Source organism: Hermetia illucens, chromosome 4 (genome assembly GCF_905115235.1).
Source record: "Hermetia illucens chromosome 4, iHerIll2.2.curated.20191125, whole genome shotgun sequence".
Lineage (NCBI taxonomy): Eukaryota > Metazoa > Arthropoda > Insecta > Diptera > Stratiomyidae > Hermetia > Hermetia illucens.
Window position 1 is genome coordinate 35,362,606 of NC_051852.1, and position 20,528 is coordinate 35,383,133.

Below are 20,528 nucleotides of genomic sequence, written 5' to 3' on the forward strand. Positions count from 1 at the left end.
TTGCCCGGCAAACGAACACAAATAAAAAGAAGAAGAAGATAACCGCATCTATTGGTGAACGTCACTCCACATGTGCCAGTTGTCCGCGGAAAGTTTAGTTCGAATTTGAGGCAAAACCGCTAGTTTCCAATGGGGAAAAAGGATAAAGCCAATGCCTTAGGGCGAAGTCTGATAAAAGATCGATTTGGCCATACGAAGAGGAGAGTCGTCGACAATGATTCAATGGTAAATTCGATTCAACAAGTGAACATTCAATTTCATTACAAGCGTCAATATGAACATTCCAACAGATCCACACAACAGAAATGCAAGATGGATACGATTGGGGACGCCTCAATTTGCAGTCAGTCACTGAAGAATCTTCCTTTCACGACTTCCTGCGTACTGCAGAATTGGCTGGAACTGAATTTCAAGCGGAAAAGTTGAACATTTCATTCGTCAACCCAAAAAGCAGTGCTGGCCTCCTTACGGGTGCGCAAAAGGACGAGATGAAGCAAAAACATGTGGACAAAAAGGATTTATTGAAGATCCCTCGCCGTCCCAAGTGGCAGAGTACTACAACGGCAGAACAACTTCAGCAAGCTGAAAATGAATCCTTCCTAGAGTGGCGTCGAGGACTTGCAATGTTGCAAGAAAAGGATGGACTGTTGCTAACTCCATACGAGAAGAATTTAGAGTTTTGGCGCCAATTATGGCGGGTGGTAGAGCGTAGTGATGTTGTCATCCAAATTGTTGACGCCCGAAACCCCTTGCTGTTCCGGAATGAGGATTTGGAGAAGTACGTGAAAGAAGTGAGCGAAGATAAGATGAATATGGTCCTTATAAATAAAGCCGATTTCTTGACCTTGGACCAACGGATTGCTTGGGCCCGTTACTTTGACGCTCAAAATTTAAAAGTAGCATTCTTCTCTGCCTTGGACGCTGAAGAAAAACCGAAAGATGATACAGAACTCTCGGAAAAACTAAAAGATGAAGCTACTCAATTATCTAGAAGCCTCGATGAAACAGAACAGAAATTAGCGGAGTTGGAAAAGCGCATGGGATTGGTCGAGTTCGAAAACAGAAACAATCCGTTAGTATTGACACGGCAGGAACTAATCGACCTTTTTAAAACAATTCACAAGGGGCCTAAGTGTTCTGCTGATCATGTAACAATTGGTTTGGTTGGCTACCCGAATGTGGGTAAAAGTAGTACCATCAATGCTCTAATGACTGAGAAGAAAGTATCAGTCTCTGCCACTCCCGGCAAGACCAAACATTTTCAAACGTTATACCTTGACACGGATCTACTTCTCTGTGATTGTCCTGGTTTGGTGATGCCGAGCTTCGTGTTGACCAAAGCTGATATGGTTTTGAACGGAATTTTACCAATTGATCAGGTCCGATCCAGTGCTTTCCAGTGTTTCGTCCTTAGCTTTTGCTGACAACTTTATATATTTCAGATGAGAGACCATGTGCCACCAGTTAATTTACTTTGCACTCAAATACCACGATATGTATTGGAAGATAAATATGGAATCATAATCGCGAAGCCGCAAGAAGGAGAAGATCCTGATCGACCGCCTTTTTCTGAAGAATTGCTTCTTTCATATGGATGTAAGTTATTGGTTAAATAGTGATGAGCAGGTGGATTGTAATTTGACAACATCCCTCAGATAATCGTGGTTTCATGACTGCCAATGGACAACCCGATCAATCGAGGTCCGCCAGATATGTGTTGAAAGACTACGTCAACGGCAAGCTCTTATATTGCCATGCGCCGCCTGGTTACAAACAGGAAGAATTTCACAAATATCCACCGCGTCAGAGAAAGGAAGTTGACGAGAAAGATTTGCCACAAAGCCAGCAGAGGGCAATGAGGGTGAGTCATTTATAGCTTAATTTACATTAGGTAATGTCAGCAGTTTCAGCGAGGTCTCTTGGGGTTTTGTTGGCTTCATGAAATTTGGAATGTTAATATGTCCAGAAATGCAGTAAACCCAAAATTTGATGACTTGAACTATCCTAATCATTCTCATGATATTTAATAAATGGGCCATTAAATTCTTAAAATATTAAAATGTCGTCGACTTGTTATGATTTGTAGAGTATTATAAATTATTATTCTGTTAAGGGAAAGTCGCACCGCGTCCTTGAAGAACTATTGCGCCCTTTTTACTGGTTATAGTGTACCTATTGATCATAGTATCTCAAGCAGGCCTATAACCGTTAGGAACTTTAGTATGTTCCCTACTTCCAGACCTTTCAGCTTTGCATCTGGTATTAAGTGTTCTCCCAGTTGCGTCGACCTACTTTGCACAAGTGCCGGACACTCTCAGGACGTGTGTAGAGGTTTCGTCCTCCTCCTCACAAAACCTGCAGGCAGTGTCCGTAGATATCCCTAGCTGCCCTAGGTGATAGTTCAGCCGACAATGACCAGTGAGAATTCTCACTATGATTCGGAAGTTATTTTTGGTGAGGTTTAAGCAATCCTTTGTGCGTATGGGTTCGTATCCCCGAATAAGCATCCTGGACTGCTCCATCCCTGGTAGGCCCGCCCAGTATAGTTTCCTCAGCCTCTTCATTTCTTAGATTCATAGCCATGAAAAAAGAAGACGAGGCAGACCCAGCCTAAAATGGAGCGATGGCGTAGGCTAGGACCTCAGACAGCTTTTAGGGATATCGAATTGGTGGACCTCGGCGCAAGACCGGGATGTTTTAAGTTCCTTATTAAGGCAGGCCTAGACCGGATACCGGTTGTTGCGCCGTTGATGATTATGAAAGCCAACCGTTTCCGATTCCACAGAGGGGTTCTGGCCCGTGTAAAAGCGTCCCTGCTCCCTTCTTGGCTAGTTCGTCCGTTGCCTCGTTGTCTTCCAACCCACCATGGCCTGGAACCCAAAGTATCCAGACCTTGTTGGACGAGCCGAGTGAATTCAGTCTCTCAAGGCATTCCCATACCAGTTTAGAGTTCACCTGGTTGGACCTAAGTACCTTGATCGCTGCTTGGCTGTCGGTGAGAATAGCTATATTCTGCCCCCTATAGTTCTTTTGCAGATTAAAGGAGGCACATTTGTCTATGGCGTAGATTTCCGCCTGGAATATGCTAGTGTACCTGCCCATTGGCTCGAAAGTACATTTTCCTTGGACCAATGACAGCGGCACCCGCTCCCTCTGCTGTGAGGGATCCGTCAGTGTACCAAGTAATCAGTTGCTGGTTTAAGCCGTATGTCGCAGCCACGCTCTCCCAGTTTGCCTTGTTACTCCAACGTGTTTCAAACTTCTTATCGAAGTGAAACCTCGTTGTCATGTTATCCCTTGGTATCAGTAATTCTGGATATCGCCTAGAAAGAATATCAATCTTCCTTCGATTTAGGCAGCTCCCCGCCTCACCCATACTATCGGTCATCTTGAATATTGATCTCCTTGCTTGCATCTGTATGTGCAGATGGAGAGGGGTTAATCCCAGAAGGACCTCCAGGGATGCCGTTGGGCATGTCCTCATTGCCCCACTGATGCACACACAAGCCAGCTTTTGGAGCTTATGTAATTCCCTGGTTTGTGTGCTGAGTTCGGTTCTTTCTGCCCAGATTACCGCTCCATAGGTAATCATTGCAGTATATATCCAAAGTAGTATCTTCGGGCTGCAACTCCATTTTTTTCCTACTATGGATCTGCAAGTCATCAGAGCCCTCGTGGCTTTCCGACAAGTGTTTCCGACATATGTCTTCCAGAGTAATTTTTGGTCTAGCGTGATTCCCAAATATTTGACCTCTGTTTCTCGTTTCACCTCCATATCATGTAATGTTATGACTTTCAGGTGATCCAGCTTACGCCTCCTAGTGGATGGTACTATGGTGGCTGGGTTGATCAGCAGTCGCACCTTCCTGCACAAGGTACTAGTAACCCTTAGTCCAGTTTGGATTCTATCACATAGGGTATCTTCATATTTGCCCCTACAGATTAAAACAATGTCATCCGCGTAACCCTGGACTTGTATTCCAGTAATTGTTAACAAGTCCAGGAGTTCATCCACTACCATACTCCACATCAGCCTCTATTTGCCTGCTTTCTAGCATTTTGTCCATCCAGAATGCCAGGGTGTTTACCATTCCTTTCCGGCTCAGGGCATCTTGTATCTCTGTGTGCGATGCCTTGTCGAATGCTCCTTAGACATCCAAAAACGCGCACAGTGCAATTTGATGATTTGTACATACTCTTAGTATCAACAAATTAAGCTACAGTAAATACAAAACCTGAATGCCTTTGTCGCCGTTAGAGGCGAGATCTGCTTGTCTTGATCAGCTGCGCCATTTCGCTCGGTCGTGGGCCTAATGTGGATGGCGTCGAGAGGGTCTCAAATCACCAGCTAGCGGTCGTTTTCAATCGTGATTCTATGTTCAGACTAACCTTGGCCAGTGGGTATCAAAGATACCTCGCAATTTTTGTACGGTTGGTGCAACCCCATATCAATATCGGATGTGGTCATGCCATTTTGGGAGTTGCTAGGTTAGGTTGATAGTAGGATGGTTCAGTTGGCGGTGTCGTGACCCCAGTTGTCAATCTGTGGTCTTGCTAAATTATTGAATGCCTGTCTGGTAACGATTGTGAAATCTAACCCGTCTGCCAGATTTCGTTGAGTTTGCCACTTCAGGGTATTGAACGGGAACTTGAATGATTTTTCGGATGTCTCTCTCGGGAGTGGGCATTGCGACGGAAGCTTCCTGTTGTCGGCCATCGCGTAAGCAGGTTTGAGCCGATTTAGGGATACTGTAATGACACTTCGAAATAATAAAAAAATTGTTGTTTCGTTGGCGTAGATATTTCTTCTTGCAAAAACCGATATTTCGGGAACCACTGTGCTAACAAGCCCTTGTTGACTTGTTTGCACTGATGAAGGGAACAAGTGGTTTCCGAAATATCGGTATTTGCAAGAATAAATACCCACACCAACGAAAAAGAAACAAGTTTTTATTATTTCAATGAACTTATCCGTTCTACTGATCATCCGATATGGGTCCTGGTACGGAAGTTGGGGTATTTTCTTTGGACCATCGTTATGGATGAAGACATTGCATGCTGTTGTCAGGTCTTTGAATATGAAGATTCTTTTGCTGTCATATCGACTCCCATTGACTGGACATAACATTTGGAAACGCTGTCTCATTAGCGAAATTAGAAGTGTATGCCTGCTCGTTCTTGGACTGGAAAAATTCGCGTGGGAAGCGTAACGGCTAACCATACACCATTTCTGCTGCAGTTGGGCCGAGGTCTTCTTTCCAAACTGAGTGAATGCCTAGTAGCATGACGGGCAATCCTTCCATCCAGCGGCTATTGTGACATCTTATTGCTGCTTTGAGCTGACGAAGAAAACGCTCGATCATGCCATTAGTTGCCGGTCAGGTTGTTGAGTTCTTGGAACAACCTCGATTCAAACTGTCTTCCTTGATCTGTTATGGCGAACCTGGAGATCCATGTGTCAAGGAACGCTTTGGCAAGTGTGATGGCTTCTTGATTGGGGATTGGTGCTACTTCCGGCCAATGTGAGAAACGATCTACCATGGTCAGGCGGTAGAGTTGCCAATCGCAATAAGGCATAATGATAAAATCCAGATGAATGTGCTCGAATCTAGGTGATGGTGGCAGAAAGTTCTCGACTGGTGCAGCCACATGATGAGTCACTTTTGATCGATGACAATTATTGCAATCACGTGTCCAATTTCTACAATCGGTTTTGACAGATGGCCAAACATAACTATGTGCTACTAGTTTAACTGTGGCGTTTGTTCCTGGATAGGATAAGTAAGTTAGATGAGTACATCTTACCGTAGTTTGCAGCCGAATTGGTTTAGTTGAAGCCCCTGTGTTGCCTTGTTGAAGCATTTTGAGCTCTTCGACAGTGGATTGAGACACTAAGCTTTGCGTAATCGATAATTGATTGCGACTCGTCAATGCGCGATAATGCGTCCGCGACAACGTTGTCGCAACCGGATACGTGCTGGATATGGGTGTTAAACTGACAAATATAATATAGATAGCGAAATTGACGTGGTGAGCCCTCGTTCTTTTTGTGGAAGGTTAGCGGTATGTGATCCGTAAAAATGGTGAACTACCTTGCCTCAACCATAAGATGCAAGTGTGTTATCGCTAGGTACATAGCTAGTAGTTTCCGGTCATACGTCCCGGATTTACGGTCGCCTGGACCGAGCTTTGTCAAAAAGTAAGCCATTCAGATCAGTCGATACGGCAGAAATAGGCAAGCGTTCTTGGCGCATGGATGGTGTTAGCAAAACCAATACGTGTCTGCGTGCTAAATATTCGCAATCCTCACTGGAAAGCCGGAGGAACTCGCAACGGCCCTTCGAAAAGGTGCATTGATCTCGCCCTACAAGAAATCCGATGCCAAAAGCTGCAATATAGAACGTGAACGCCGCAAAATGGCTATAAATTTCTCTATCTTGGCAGCCCAAACACTCAATACGGTGTTGACATTGCCATCTCAGAGGATTTCCGTGATGCCATTAAAGATGTTATGAGGTCATCGAATCTCAATATTGGTCGTTAATTGCTGTTCTGCAAATCAAGCCATGTATAAAACAGCGTGAGGAACGCACTGGCCCGCCGCGCATTAAATGGTGGCGATTTCGTGAGAAGAAATAATCTCACGTGATTACCAACCATTACGAATGTGGAAGTATCGTGGAACCAAGTTAAAGACACGATTCACAAAACGGCCTATGCAACCCTCGGGGTTACCAAGCCAGGTAAGTGGTTCATCAATCGAGATACTTGGGTATGGAATGATGATGTTCAAATGAAGGTTCGTGAAAAAATGGCTATATCACAAGTTTCTCAACGATAAAACGCTGGCCAATTGGCAAAATTCGGATTTGGAGAAAGAGTTTGATCGTGTGCCACACAAATTCACCTGGTATGCTCTACGACGACACCTTAGCATCTCATAGCAAAAATGATCTCGAGCAACTTGTCCAAAAATGGAATGATCGCTTCTTGAAACACGGTCTCATATTGAATCTGAATAAAACTGAATTCATCAAAAAGGCACAATCACTGTCAGCGGTAGTGATTTGCCCGTAACTGAGCGGTTTAAATACATCGGGTCAATGCTTTCAGTCAATGGAGAACTACGATAAGAAATTGCTTCACGCATTAATGCAACCTGGGTGAAGTGGCGTTCCACAATTGGTATTGTTTGTGATCTACGGATCAACGAACGTCTCAAATCTAAAATTTAGCGCAATGTCGTCCGTCCTGTCGCTCTCTATGGTTCTGAGTGTTGGCCAACTATAAAAGACAATGAATGGCGTCTTGCGGTAATGGAGACGAAGATGTTGGGTTGGATTAGTGGTGTGACACGTTTTGATCAGATCTGCGATCGATATAGGTTTGTACCGATTGTGGAAAAACTGCAAGAGAGACGTCTTCGATGGTATAGTCACGAAATTTGTGCCAACTTGAATTCTATTGCTAAGATTGGTCTGAACGTCGAAGTCGATGGTAAACGACCAAAAGGCTGATCGAAACAACAGGGGATTGATATGCTGGATGGTGATATGAAGGCCTTGCGACTACGTCCAGATCAGACCTTCGATAGAACAAACTGGTGCAACCGATCAAGACGAGCCGACCCCGCTTGTGAATGTGGGACTAAGACTAAAAAAAAAGAAAATTCAATCTCAGCTGAGTCGACTGATATCCGACATCTGACCTTTTAACCTAATTGGATAAAAGAAATCTCAAGGAACCAAATCAGATGAATTCGGTGGCTCTTGGTATTCGTTGTGTGTTTGGTCGAAAATTCGTAAATATTGAAGGCATTGTGGATGATGTGCTGCCGTGGTGGCAAATGTACGAGGTTATTTGACGCTTTTGACGAATTGCTTCATGAACTGGATGTTGCCCGATACATTAACGGCGCTAGATCCCCTCTGGCTACCCTGTCTAAAATCTGGAAATGTAGTTATTTCAACACCAGTTGAGACTGTTATATGCTAGTGTTCTTGCTGCATGGGAGTAGAACATGGAAAGTAAACTCCACTGTTACTTAAAAGCTCTAAGTTTTCTTTAATACCTGTCTGCGTTGTATCATCGGAGTGTGCTGACTTGCCACTCTTTGAAACGAAGAAATTTCTCGGCGCACAGACCTGCCACTCGTAAGCACTGTGATCGGAAGATGGAAATGGCAGTGAATTGGTCATACTTTCAAGAGGACGACAATTATATTGTAGACTACGTCTTGCAGTGGAATCCACTCTACCAAGATGAGTGGGTTGCCCCAAGCACACTTGGTGCAGAACAGTAGAGAAGGAGTGCGCGCACTTTGGGAAGTCGTGGGGTGTGCCACCACCAAAAGGTTAATGCCAACCATGTAGGTAGATGTCGCATAATGCCCGAATATATCATCGTTCAAACTCTGATGCATAGCATCGTTGTAATCAATGAAAACTAACACTCAACATCTTGTGAATCATTTATGTTTACAATATTTTTTATTTTTTTTTTCTTTATCAGATAAACAAAACTGCATCATCCAAAGAACTGGATAATCAGTTTTTCCAACGATCAACAAATACTGCTTTTATCAAAGGGCGTTCAAATTTTCCACACATACGTCCACCAACTGGCGGTGAAGCAAGCACAAGTGGATCAATGCAAAGTTTGGATAGTGTGCAATATGCTAAACCTTGGCGAAATGTAAAGAAGGAGAAACGTGAAAAATTAAGGAAGAAATTCGGACATTTGGATCAACATTAAGTTTTTGGAGGATTCGATGCATATATGAGTAAGAATATTGCACGTTTCTCAGGGGGAAAATTGTAGTTAGCAATTTAAATATGATTATTTGTGAATAATAAGTAGAATAGTTATGATAATTGGGAGAAGCGAAGTTGGGTTCGAACAGCTATGAAATGAATAGTTTCTAGCTCCTTGGCGTCAGTCTAGATTTCAATAGTAGGGAAACAAATTTGAATTTTAATTTGGCAACAACAGCAACATATACGAGGACTTCAAAGCCAGGGTGGTTCAAACCTAATTTTTTAATGAAATTTGATAGTTATCAAAGTTGAATGTTGAATTGTAAAAAAATATGCTATTGTTCAAGAAAAATGAAGTGTCTTTATGTATTAATTCATGAAATTTGAAGAAATTTTGATTAGTCGATATTTAATTCAGGATTGATTAGGCATGGCCCATTCTGGATTTGATGTCTTCATATTTTTATTACGTCAGTTTTGTCTAGCATGTGTTGACTATTGTATTTTGAAGTTAGAAACAACTTCTGAAACGTGACAAGAAAGAAAAATAAGTAAAATGAGGGCATAGTACCTTATTTTATGTTTTGCAGAACAAATTTTCACAATATTTTTTGATCAATTTTATTTACAACATATGGTAACATCTTGTGGCTACGAATGACTATGTCTCTTTATACTTAAATATTTTGTAGCATTCGACCTTCAAATTAACAAAAAGTTAGAATGATGGTGCTCCATCCAATATGATTGGAGGTCCCTTTATGTTTCTTCGATTGAATTTACCCAGATGCAGACACATGAAAAACGAGCATGTAGTGTATCGGTAGTTGTTCTTATACAATCAACTGTCAATTTTGTTAAGGTGAAATGAAAGTATTGGTCTGAATCAAATGGACGCTACGGTCGTCCTGTTAAGAAAACTACTGATATTTTGACATTTTGTCCGTCAAATATTGGTAATTCGTACATAGTCGATTGCTGCCTTAAATTTTGTGAAGAAATCAAGTCCTCATATAGCATTCACTTCAATGGGTCATTGGTAACTATTTTTATTGAGACTTGTACGTTAAAGTATATTTCAGTTTGTGTTGTTCCGAGAGATTTGATCCTTGTAACTCCTTGTATTACGCATGCGCGTGTCGGATAAAAATATAGAGATCTCTGCTCGCGTATCTATAATGTCTGCATATTTTATCATACACTTCGATATGGTTTAGTGAAGTTTTTTAGGCCAGAAAGGCAATTGTTTGTGAGTTGTCCCTGAGCGGGGCTGCCATTTCTTCCAGTTGAGGGAGCTCAGATTTTTCTAGTTTATCTGTCACACATATTCCTATCATAAAATCGGTCAAAAATATTACACGAACAAACAATAGGGTTTTATTCGTTTTCGGTTTTGATTTCTTCCTCTTTGCTATTAGCTTCGTGTGGATCGCTATAATCCTTGTCCGATAGTATTAAAATTGACTCGTCTTGTTTTGCCTAACTGAACTTAAATAAGGATCTTAAGTCAATAGTAATCTGTTAAAAGTATCCATACTGCCTTTTCTCGAAAAATTTAATCGATATTGTTTGAAGTTCTTATTGCGGGCTTCTTGTGAAAATTGTCCTATCGAAAATACCGCATGTCGGCTTGACGAGAGAGGGGGTGGAAAGGGGATTCTCCTCTGAGGAAAAAGGGATAATTTTTACCTCGGGCCTGGATTTTTAACATGATTTCCACCCCGGGCCCGAATTTTCTCTCTAAGGCCCTACGCGTCGCCCCATGCATTGAAATTTTGTGGACCGTAGGTGATATATGCTGCTATTCATATAGTTACACATATTTTTTTGTCTTTTTTGTAAGCAAAGAAATTAATTGTTTCGGCGGCAATATTGTTTCCGAAAGAAATTACTTTTAATATGGCTCGCATTTGATTGATGGGGTCCATCTCGATTCCGGTGATCCTGGAAAATGTTTCTGGGTCTGCGGAAAATCTCGTTACGTGTTACCATCATTGGTATTTCCAAACCTAACTTCGGGGACCAGGAGTCCCATATCTTGCCTAAATTCACTTTGCATTTTTTCGTTTGTTTCTTGCACAGTTTTTTTTTATCTGAAGTTGATCGCGCTTGCAATTTCCTTGTAGTGTATTTAAAAGTTTGGAATTTGTATAACTGCTCTGTTCTGAGACTTTATTTTTAAATTTGCGAATGAAAAAATGGAAGGTATTCGGAATTATTCTAGTAGAATCTGAAACAGGTGATAAAAGTTTAATTTTATATTCTTCACTGCGACCGTCTAGGTGCAGTGATCTAGCGGTGCAGCCTTATCGCTGGATTTGAGCTCTAGCACTCCGTTGCAGGCAAATTTTACAAAGCGGCAGATTTTATTATAGCTGTCTCCAAATCCTTTTTGTTTTTTTATATGCCTGCCATATGAATGGTTCAAAGAAGCGAATCCTCGTATGGAGAATAGGCAAGCCACACTTCAACGACAGGATTCCCTGCTCGTTCATTTGATAACCAAAAAACAATCTCGTTAGTTGCGAAGGCGCGTTTATAACAAGTCTATATTTGGTGGGTCGCTGAAAGATTGTGGGCAGATGATTTAAATGTTGTGCGATTGACTCGCATGCCACCAGGATGTCGACGTAACACAAACGAAAATCTAACTTTCGAAACACTTCGTTCATAGAGCGCCGAAACGTCTGAGCTGCAGCCCAAGAGCAAACGTTTTTTGATCACCGACTGAGATTCTCAGTAGTCGATGAAGTTCTGTTCGCTCTCTTTTGAGACGAGTCTTTCTACCGCCTCTGGGCTTTCTCTTCTTCGTTATGGAAGTATTGACTGCAGACGTATTGGCTTCCTTTGTTTGGTTGTACTTGGCTATATATTTTCCAATATCCCTTGGCTTTCGTCCTCTAGGGTCGTGAGTGCCAATTTTTGTGGGTATGTACACGGGTGGTTTTTCCGCGGTTGCTGCCTGGGGTATGTATTCCTTGAGCCTATGGAAAAGTGCATCGATGGTTGCGATGTCCTCTGGGCTAAAAATCCTCAGTTCGTCGGTTTTGATGTCGGTTGGGGTGACTTCCAGATCGCAAGTTGCGGGGTCGCAGTTCACCGTTGGAGGAACATGAGTCGCAAGGCCGATAGTTGGAAGAACGCAGTTCCGTGGTTCGACAGTGGCAGGATCATGAGTCGCAGCGCCGATAGTTGGAAGGACGCAGTTCCGAGGTTCGACAGTTGCAGGATCGCCATGTAATAATAAAGGTTGGATGGTCGGATCGCCTTGTAATGTTAAAGGTTGTAGGGTAATAAAGTTGTTGATGGAGCCGTCTGAGTTAGCCTCAGATGATGGCAGGGAGCTAGCGAAAGAGTTCAAATGTAAAAAGGGAACAAAAGGAATCTAACGTTCCTTACCTAACAAAGCGGTGAAACCGCAGATAGAATGGCAATATGTTCATCCCTGAACACTTGCCGTGGTTACTAAAAGGATCTTATGATCTAAACTTTGCCGCGAGGATACGGCATGCAGAAAGTAAACTGCCTAAAGTTAGAATCAATAAGAACATTTATTTCTTCTTTTCATTTTCTTTTATACAATTTCTTAAACCTAAAATAACCCTAAATCTACCAACAACAATATTTGACCTAATTGGTTCGAAAGTAATTCAATACCAAATTACTTCGAACACTGCACTTACTATTAATTCTCATGAGGCGCGTGCTCTCAAATCTCACATTTCATTCCGTGTGCATATGCATTACTCATATCCATATGCACACATTTTGTTCGAGCTAGAAATGCATGCAAGAAATGCAATGCATGTGATTTATTCACATTGGCGTTTTTTAGAATATATATTTCTAGGTCGTATCGACATTTAATGGAAAGTGGTCATCTCTTTGTCGGACCCATTCGCAGAACCTACCGAACCGTGCAAATTATAAGTTGAGCGTTAGTATCACCCTAAATTGAATATTCTGACATAATATACGCATATACATTAGGTACTACGTACAAATGTTTTTATATAAGAAATACACAAAAAAAGACTTTTCATACCTAAAGCGTCCAGCTTCCGGTTTCCCGACTTGTTTCCCTTGACATCGAAAAACCTTTTACGCTGTCAAAAATTGTTTCTCGATGTCATGGCTAACGAGATTCGTAAATTATCTACGTTCACCCGGTCACATGCACATTGGCTGGCAGGAGTTGCAGCAAGAACGTTCTAAGAACAGCATCAGTAATTTGCTTACTTGGTTTCAGTCTCATTCCGCGAAGTAAGCCGTTCAACAGCTCATGAAGTTCAACCTCCTCCGACACCGCATATGCGTTAATGATTCTGCCTTTGATCGCCCGATACTTTTCAGTGTTAAGCGACGATTCGATAATGTCGGCTCCTTGACCGAGTATATCTGGGTCCCGTTCACTGACTTCCTTCTCGAACTTCGCGTTGTCCTTAGTAACTCGATATGAACGGAATTACGCCTCAACGCAGATTAAACGCGCCTTCTCAAAGGGCGGCAATTGAAAAGCGTCAGACTTGACTTCCGTCCGCTTAACGAGCACTGGGCATCATCACATTTCCCCTCTGCAATGATGAATTGCAAGTTTCTGTATTGTGTTTCATCATAAGGCTACGAGGTTACAACAACTTAAACAAGTTACTTCATAATTACTGATCGTTTGGAGAAAGGGGGGTTGTGCGCCATTTTTATTGTTGTTTTTCGATGAATTGTTTGAAGCTGTAACGAACCTTTTTACCACCCCATTCTTCACCTTACGACATCTGTCATTCTCGAAACTTTATAACCATCGCTAATTATTTTTTTCGTCGAGAGTAAGTTTGAGTTTAGTGTAGGTATGTACAACACATTATTAACATGAACAATTCATGATTTTGCCGTTGTTTGTATACTTTATAACATGTGATCTTTTTCCCTTCACTTGAACTGCATTGGCTTCATCTACAAGAAGTACATAACTTTTTCCGCTGGATTGAAGCTGCCGAAAAAAATCCTGCTCGCCGCCATGTGACTTGTAGCTCCTCAATCATCAATCCATACCTGTTTGACGGTTGATATGGTTATGGTATATTTACGCGGTTTGCAAGAGTTTACGCAGAGTATTTTATTTATATATTCTAGGAGAGACTGTGCTGTTTGACCCCAGAAAATACCTCGCGTCAGACATTGCAATAGGTCGGTAGAATATGCGGGGTTGTATATTATACAGTTTGCACACAATTTGGTATTTATACTCTTTATATGCAGGTAAAAAAGAGCGACTTTATCTCATGTTTATGCTGAAACTGATCCGCGTTATTTATGTTTCTCAAAAGTCAGTGGAGTAATCGCTACGAATCTGTAAATCGAACTCGGAATTTGATAGTTATTGAATTTTTAGAACTCCCACTTACGTAAAACCCTGAGACTTCCGAAATCTTCATTCTTACATGTATTTCAAATCACTTGTAATTGTTTTTACTTCCTCAATGGTCCAGTGTGTAACATAGCAATTCGTTTTTAGCTTAACTGTTCATAAAACTCATACAAAATTCTACGTCGTTCCTGTGTCAATAGTTAATTATGTCGTGGTGACCGATTTAGTAGGGGAAAAAAGGAAAAGTGCTCTGATCGACGGCTTCGTTTAACGCTGGAGGCAGAAGAGAACGAACCGTCTCCACGTGGTTCTTTCTGCCCCCAACTCATGGTACACTTTCCTCGCTCCCGTGGCGAGCTCTACAAAGTGGAAAGTTCCGCGCCATCTATTTGTTCGCATTCGCAACATTCGAAATAAATTTCGAATGCTCCGAATCCTGCCGCGCCACAGAGTCTTTTGTACAATACATAATGATGATTATGTTCATTATTTCTGATTGAAAACAAAACAATTTCCATATTAAGAAGGTTGCATACATGTCGCCGCTACCACCGCATTCTTTGATTTTTATTTAGAAGACACACAATCAAACATTAATAATAACTGCTGCCTGGAGAGGTGCCGGTATGGATCCACTTCCTTTCCATGACACTTCATTTCATTTTAACATAACATTCCATTCTACGGGAGCAGTAAAAAGCTTTCATATTGTTTCCTCCAAAATTCTAAGCCATTAATCCTGAATGCATTTAATTTTATATATTTGTTTTTGGCATGAAAAAGAACATTCCTATCGAGGGCTACTTACTTCTCCGCCATCAATAGGATTTGAATCAGTGCCCTAACCACTTGAGCCACCTGAATATATTCCATAACCTTTCTCCTGATCGCTATACATGTGTACGCACAGTGGCGCGATCGTAACATGGTAAATTGTTGAATTTTCATATATTCTTTTGCAATTTCTAATTAATATCTCGTATATTGCAAGATTGTGGTAAAATCTTGCATTTATTCTTGAAAAGTTGTTAATAGTTACGAGTTGTTGTTATTATTATCCATATACGCATTTTAGACATGAAGCTAAGCAAAGGCGCTGCATTCTTTAGCTTACGTATATGTGGCTCTATGAGATTGATGATGATGTGGTGCGGCAGGATTCGCGGCATTCGAAATTTATTTCGAATGTCGCGAATACCAGCGGACAGATGACGTCACCAGCGCTCTCCATTCAGTTCAGACCTCGCTACAAGAGTGAAGAACAGAGTAGGTGACGAGACACGTCAGATGGAAAAATAATAATAATAAGAAAAAAGACAGTTCGCAGTCATTGTGAGAAGAACGAGTTTCGTGCAGAAAGAAAACAGTTAAGCATAGTACTAAGTTCGCTTTTTCGCGTGAAATCTCATATAAAAACATATAATTTCGCACCGTGGTACTAAGTTTTTCGCACGAAAAAATTTCGACCAAATTAGCTAAGACACAATTATCCACAGAAATCTACACACAGTTGTCAAATTTCCGTGCGAAAACAATGCACCTACACATTATTTTCGCGCGAAAATATGACAGATAGGCAGATGATAAACTGACTGACCAACAGTCTATAAAATTCTATTGTGTTTGGCTATTGTAAGTGGACGGACCTAATTTATAGAATTTAAAATGAAAAAGTTGAGTGTAGATGAAAAGAAAAAATTTATTAAAATTTTAAAAGAAAATAGTGCTGTGTGGGATTTGTCCGAAGCAGGGCATTGAAAAGTATGGCATTGGCTGCCGGTTGGGAGAAGATTTCCAAAGAAATGAAAAGACCAGGTAATATAGTTTTATGAAAATGTTGGTGTAGGCATTATATTTGTGCTTTTATTACAGTTGCGGAATGCAAGACCATTTATAGATCTTTTATCTGGTTCTAACATTTGATTGCGTTTCGGAACGTATGGTTTTATTAACCGCTTTCCAAGTGGGAATGCATCATCTCCGACGAAAAAGAACGGCAATCGTTTATCATGTATTTTAGCGTCTGGTGGAACTGGAAGTGATTCGTTTGCCATTGCTTTTCCCAATTTACTGCTCGAAAAAACACCTGCGTCTCCTTCGCTTCCATAAGCTCCGACATCAATGTACGAAAATTTATATTTGGCATCGGCGACAGCCAAAAGAACAATACTATGGTAACCCTACGAATAAAATTATAAATACAGTTTTTGATAATCTATAATTTATATCACTTTACCTTGTAATTGAAAAACATACTACCAGCTTTGGGAGGACATTTAATGGCAATATGTTTTCCATCAATTGATCCAACACAATTTGGAAAATTCCATTGGTAGTTGAAGTCATTTGCAGCATTAATCATGACGTTGGCATCATATGGTGGAATGTATTCATTTAATGCTGATATGAGGGCAATCGAAACCTCATCAATTATTTTACCAAAATGTTGCTTACTTATCCTATACACAGAAGCGATGTGCCTTTGCAGACTTCCGCAAGCGAAGTACCTTAAAATACAATAGTTGTTTTCGAACAATGTAAATAAGAAGAAACTACATATATATTACTCTAACACTGCCGCCAACTTTTGATTCGGAGATATTCCATCTGTTGGCCGAGTCATTTTCTTGGGCTTCAAATAAGGTGTCACCATCGATAGGATCCGCTGAAAAGTTATCACGTCCATGTGAAAATTTTCACAGAATCTTATTGGATCTTTAATTAAATCCTGAAACTATATTAGACAAATTAAAAAATACTAATTGAACGAATTTGCAGAATACAACTCACATCTCTTGCAAACCTGCCACTTTTTTGTCGCTTCTTCAAATAAATGCTTTTATTTTGCCTTTTCTTTTTTTGTTTTTTGATAGATTCGGCAAGCACTGCACTATATAACAAAATAGCATCTTCCAAATCAGAATCAGAGTCTGAATCGATAAACATTTTTTGTATTTTGTGGAACACTGCTATTTTCTTTAAAATTGAAAATCTCCACTGTCACTGTCACAAATCTCCACTGTCAATTTTCCACAGCGAAAAAATTTCGTTCGAAAATATTTTTTCGTGCGAAAAACTTAGTACTACGCTTTACAGACGGAAATCAGTATAATTTCTAATATCTCGGAGTTATAATAAGAGTACTTTTTTGAAATTGTGTATTAAACTTTGTTAAATACGAAAAACATGTCAGAAACCTACTTCGAAGAATAAAAGCTCTTAAATTTATCAAAAGGAAAAGAATACAAGCTCCTAAAATGATATCATATTCTGATTTCATTTGAATATAATTCGCAGATGTAAAAATTGAATATATAAGAAAATTAACGTGGATTCCCTTTAGGGGACCCAAAATAGACTTATTAAAATAAGTATTGAGAAGAAACCGGGGTTGGGCAGGGGACCAAATTTTTGACAAATTTGCATTTTTGCATATACGGTAGATATTCTTGACAGCCGGCACCGAAAACGAAGCCGCCACCGTGCCACATTTGCACGAAGAGTCGGCCGCCATTTTGTGTGTGTGATGTGTAATAGTAAGTACAGTTCAATATCTTCTTCATCTTCATGCTCGTTCCACTCACTTTCAGCATTTTGCTCGTCCGATAATGCAAAATCATCGTCACTATTCCACGGAGATTCGCCAGTATCACTGTCTGGATCCAAATCCATATCACATTCATCTCTTTGTCGCCTTTCACATAAAAAGGGGAAAGGGCGATTTGTATTAAATTTCGACTGCATACGTACCTTACTTTATGAACTTTTTTGTTGGTATGACGGAGCGACAGTCGAGTTGACTACACTGCACTGCCGGTCGCGTCCCTTCCTTCGTCATTGGCGTATGGCAATAACCTACGCTAATATTGCTATTACAAAAATGATGAGGAAGCTACTCGAAGGGATTGATACTGCTTTCAGCCGCGGCAGCTGCTTTCGTTGCCTGACCAGCATTCCACTATGCATCTGCTTAACCAGACCAGTCTTCAGCGACAGTTCCATTCCACTTAACTTTTCCAGGAATTGGTTGAGTTGCATTGAGGAAATCGACGTATACCAGTCACACTGGTCTTAGTGTCAGGGACAACTTGTCCATCCGCATTGCGCAATGGTCACCGAATTTTAGCACTCCAGGTCCATCTAGCATGGTATCGACCTATCTCCCTTCTGGGCAACGGACCTCAGCCTTTAGACTTCCTTTCAACATATCCAGGATTTTGGGGCTTCTATTTTTGCTAGAGCGTTTCAATATCTGGCCCATCGACCACTGCATACATCGTTCCCCATCCTTGCGAAGAGACTCGTCACGCAAGCTTGCTTGATACTATGCAAGGTCCCGCTAGCTCGGACCTAATAAAAGAGAAATGTGTTCACATGTTTGTCATCTGAGTCGTGCTATTTGCCAGTAGCTTGCGACGTAAATGTATACGTACATGTCGGTGGCGAGGTGTTATGATGCTTATGGAAGTACTAATTATATGGATAGAATGATGTTATGAGAAGTGTTACTACTGAGTTAGTAGCAAAAGAAAACGCTAGTACATGAATGGTCCATATTACATTCATAGATTGATAATTTATATCTTAAGAGCTAATTTCGAATCTACGAGGGTCTTTTGAAAAGTTCGTTCAAAAATAAAAATTACTTAGTTTCGGGTAAACAATTTTTATTTTTCGACATAGTCTCCTTTTAGGCTTATACACTTTTTCCAATGTTGTCCTGGTTTGTTGATCTCTTCCGAGCAATAGGATTTGTCCAAGTCTGAAAAATAGCCATTCGTTTCTGCGATCATCGCCTAGTTTGAATAAAATCCATTTCCCGCCAGTAATTTTTCAAATTTGGGAACTAATAGTAGTCCGAGGGAGCCAAGTTCGGAGAATAGGGGTGAGAAATGAGTTGGAACCCTATTTCCATTGATTTTGCGACCACACCTGAGGAGGTTTGAACTGGTGCGTTGTCGTGATGGAAAAGGACTTTTTTGTGGGCCAATCGACAGTTGCCATGATCTCTCCGGGCGAAGGTATTATCTTCGCCCCTTGATAACCCATTGTTTTGGGTTTCCCTTGGTTTCAGGAGTGCACTGGTGAATCTAAGTTTCATGCATAGTGACAGTTGAGTAGTAACCTCAACGGGGCGTCCAGAACGTTCAGCGTTACTTGTGCCCATGTGGACACTCCGAAAGTTTTGAAACCAAACTATTCTAATCGAAGATGCAGAGTCACCATAATATTTATCTAGCTTCTCTTTTGTCTCCTGAGGCGTTTTGCCTTTCATAAAGTAATGTTTTATCGCCACACGAAATTCTTTTTCGTTCATTTTTTGAAAATCATTCAACTTCCTCGATTCATGCCAAAACACAAAGAAATAGGTCGATCTGACAGAGACTTCGTGTGTATTCTTTCAAGATATGCGTAGGATCTCATCAGACGCTGTCTCAGCGCCTCTACCGAAAGCGGCAACGGGAGGCATATAGCACGTTTTTATTGAATTCAAAACCCGACAAGGGTATGAATTTTATAACGACTCGTTGTGGCGTGATCGGCAACTTCGAGTTTGCTGGATACATCGTTAATTTTTCGATATTTTGTTCCGGCCGCTTTGCTTTGGGTTGGGGGGCTTCCTTCTCTGCCAGCATAAATAAATTCTCAAATGCTTGATCGATGATCTCCTGATCCGATGTCACCTTCGCCATGTTATGGTATCCTTGCCGCAACTGGTTGATCCCGATTTACGGGCTAGAGCAGCGTGAGGCGCTGTAGCTCTAGCCAGGTGCGGTGGTATACACGGGATCAAGGGCGAGCAGTTAGATAGCTCTAACTCGGCTTCCAATGCAGCGTGGGCGCTGGAGCACTGGCCTGACCCGTGGGCAAGGTGGAGAAGCTAGGGAGCTATACTCCTAATTCCAATCTAGGAGAAGCTGAAAAGCTATATACTCCTTGTGAGTAGCAAAAATGCTGGAACTCAGATATGGAATGAATTTTATTTGTGAATTCTCGCCTTTTATACAATTTCAAATTCTTACGGGACTAATTTTTTACCTGCCTAAATTATTATTTTTAGTTCACAAAATATTGGGTCGGTGTCATTAGTGCATTGCTATAGTACATTTTATTTGTACAATTGTACTGTGAATTCATATTCTGTTAATAAGTTTATGATTTGTAATTTATTATTATTATGTATCATGACACTAGACTTAATAGTGAAAAAAACTAAACCCACTCGCGATAAATTACTCGAATAGAGACGTGAAATCTCGATGTGGGTTGATGCTACCGACATTTTCTAGATCAAAGGAGCTGAACTGCCTAAAGACAGTAAGGGAGGGGACGAAATCACAACACCAAAAAACTAACGCGCGAGGGATGGACGGGGAAGGACTAGTCCTGAACTGATTCTGGCACCT

The 20,528-nt window shown here is 41.0% G+C and overlaps 2 protein-coding genes across 2 annotated transcripts; one reads left to right on the plus strand and one right to left on the minus strand.

Annotated features, from left to right (window-relative positions):
* The first annotated feature begins 47 nt into the window (after positions 1-47).
* On the plus strand, positions 48-10,046 carry LOC119653624 (large subunit GTPase 1 homolog). Its single transcript, XM_038058397.1, has 5 exons — positions 48-225; positions 291-1,379; positions 1,443-1,596; positions 1,656-1,861; positions 8,512-10,046. Exons 1-5 carry the CDS (start codon positions 130-132, stop codon positions 8,752-8,754), a joined length of 1,788 nt encoding a protein of 595 aa, XP_037914325.1. The 5' UTR covers positions 48-129; the 3' UTR covers positions 8,755-10,046.
* A 5,883-nt stretch (positions 10,047-15,929) lies between these two features.
* Positions 15,930-17,569, minus strand: LOC119656175 (putative nuclease HARBI1). The gene is made up of 4 exons (XM_038062521.1): positions 16,912-17,569; positions 16,689-16,855; positions 16,358-16,628; positions 15,930-16,301 (listed from the first exon to the last, which is right to left on the minus strand). Exons 1-4 carry the CDS (start codon positions 17,065-17,067, stop codon positions 15,948-15,950), a joined length of 948 nt encoding a protein of 315 aa, XP_037918449.1. The 5' UTR covers positions 17,068-17,569; the 3' UTR covers positions 15,930-15,947.
* Between the last annotated feature and the right edge of the window lie 2,959 nt (positions 17,570-20,528).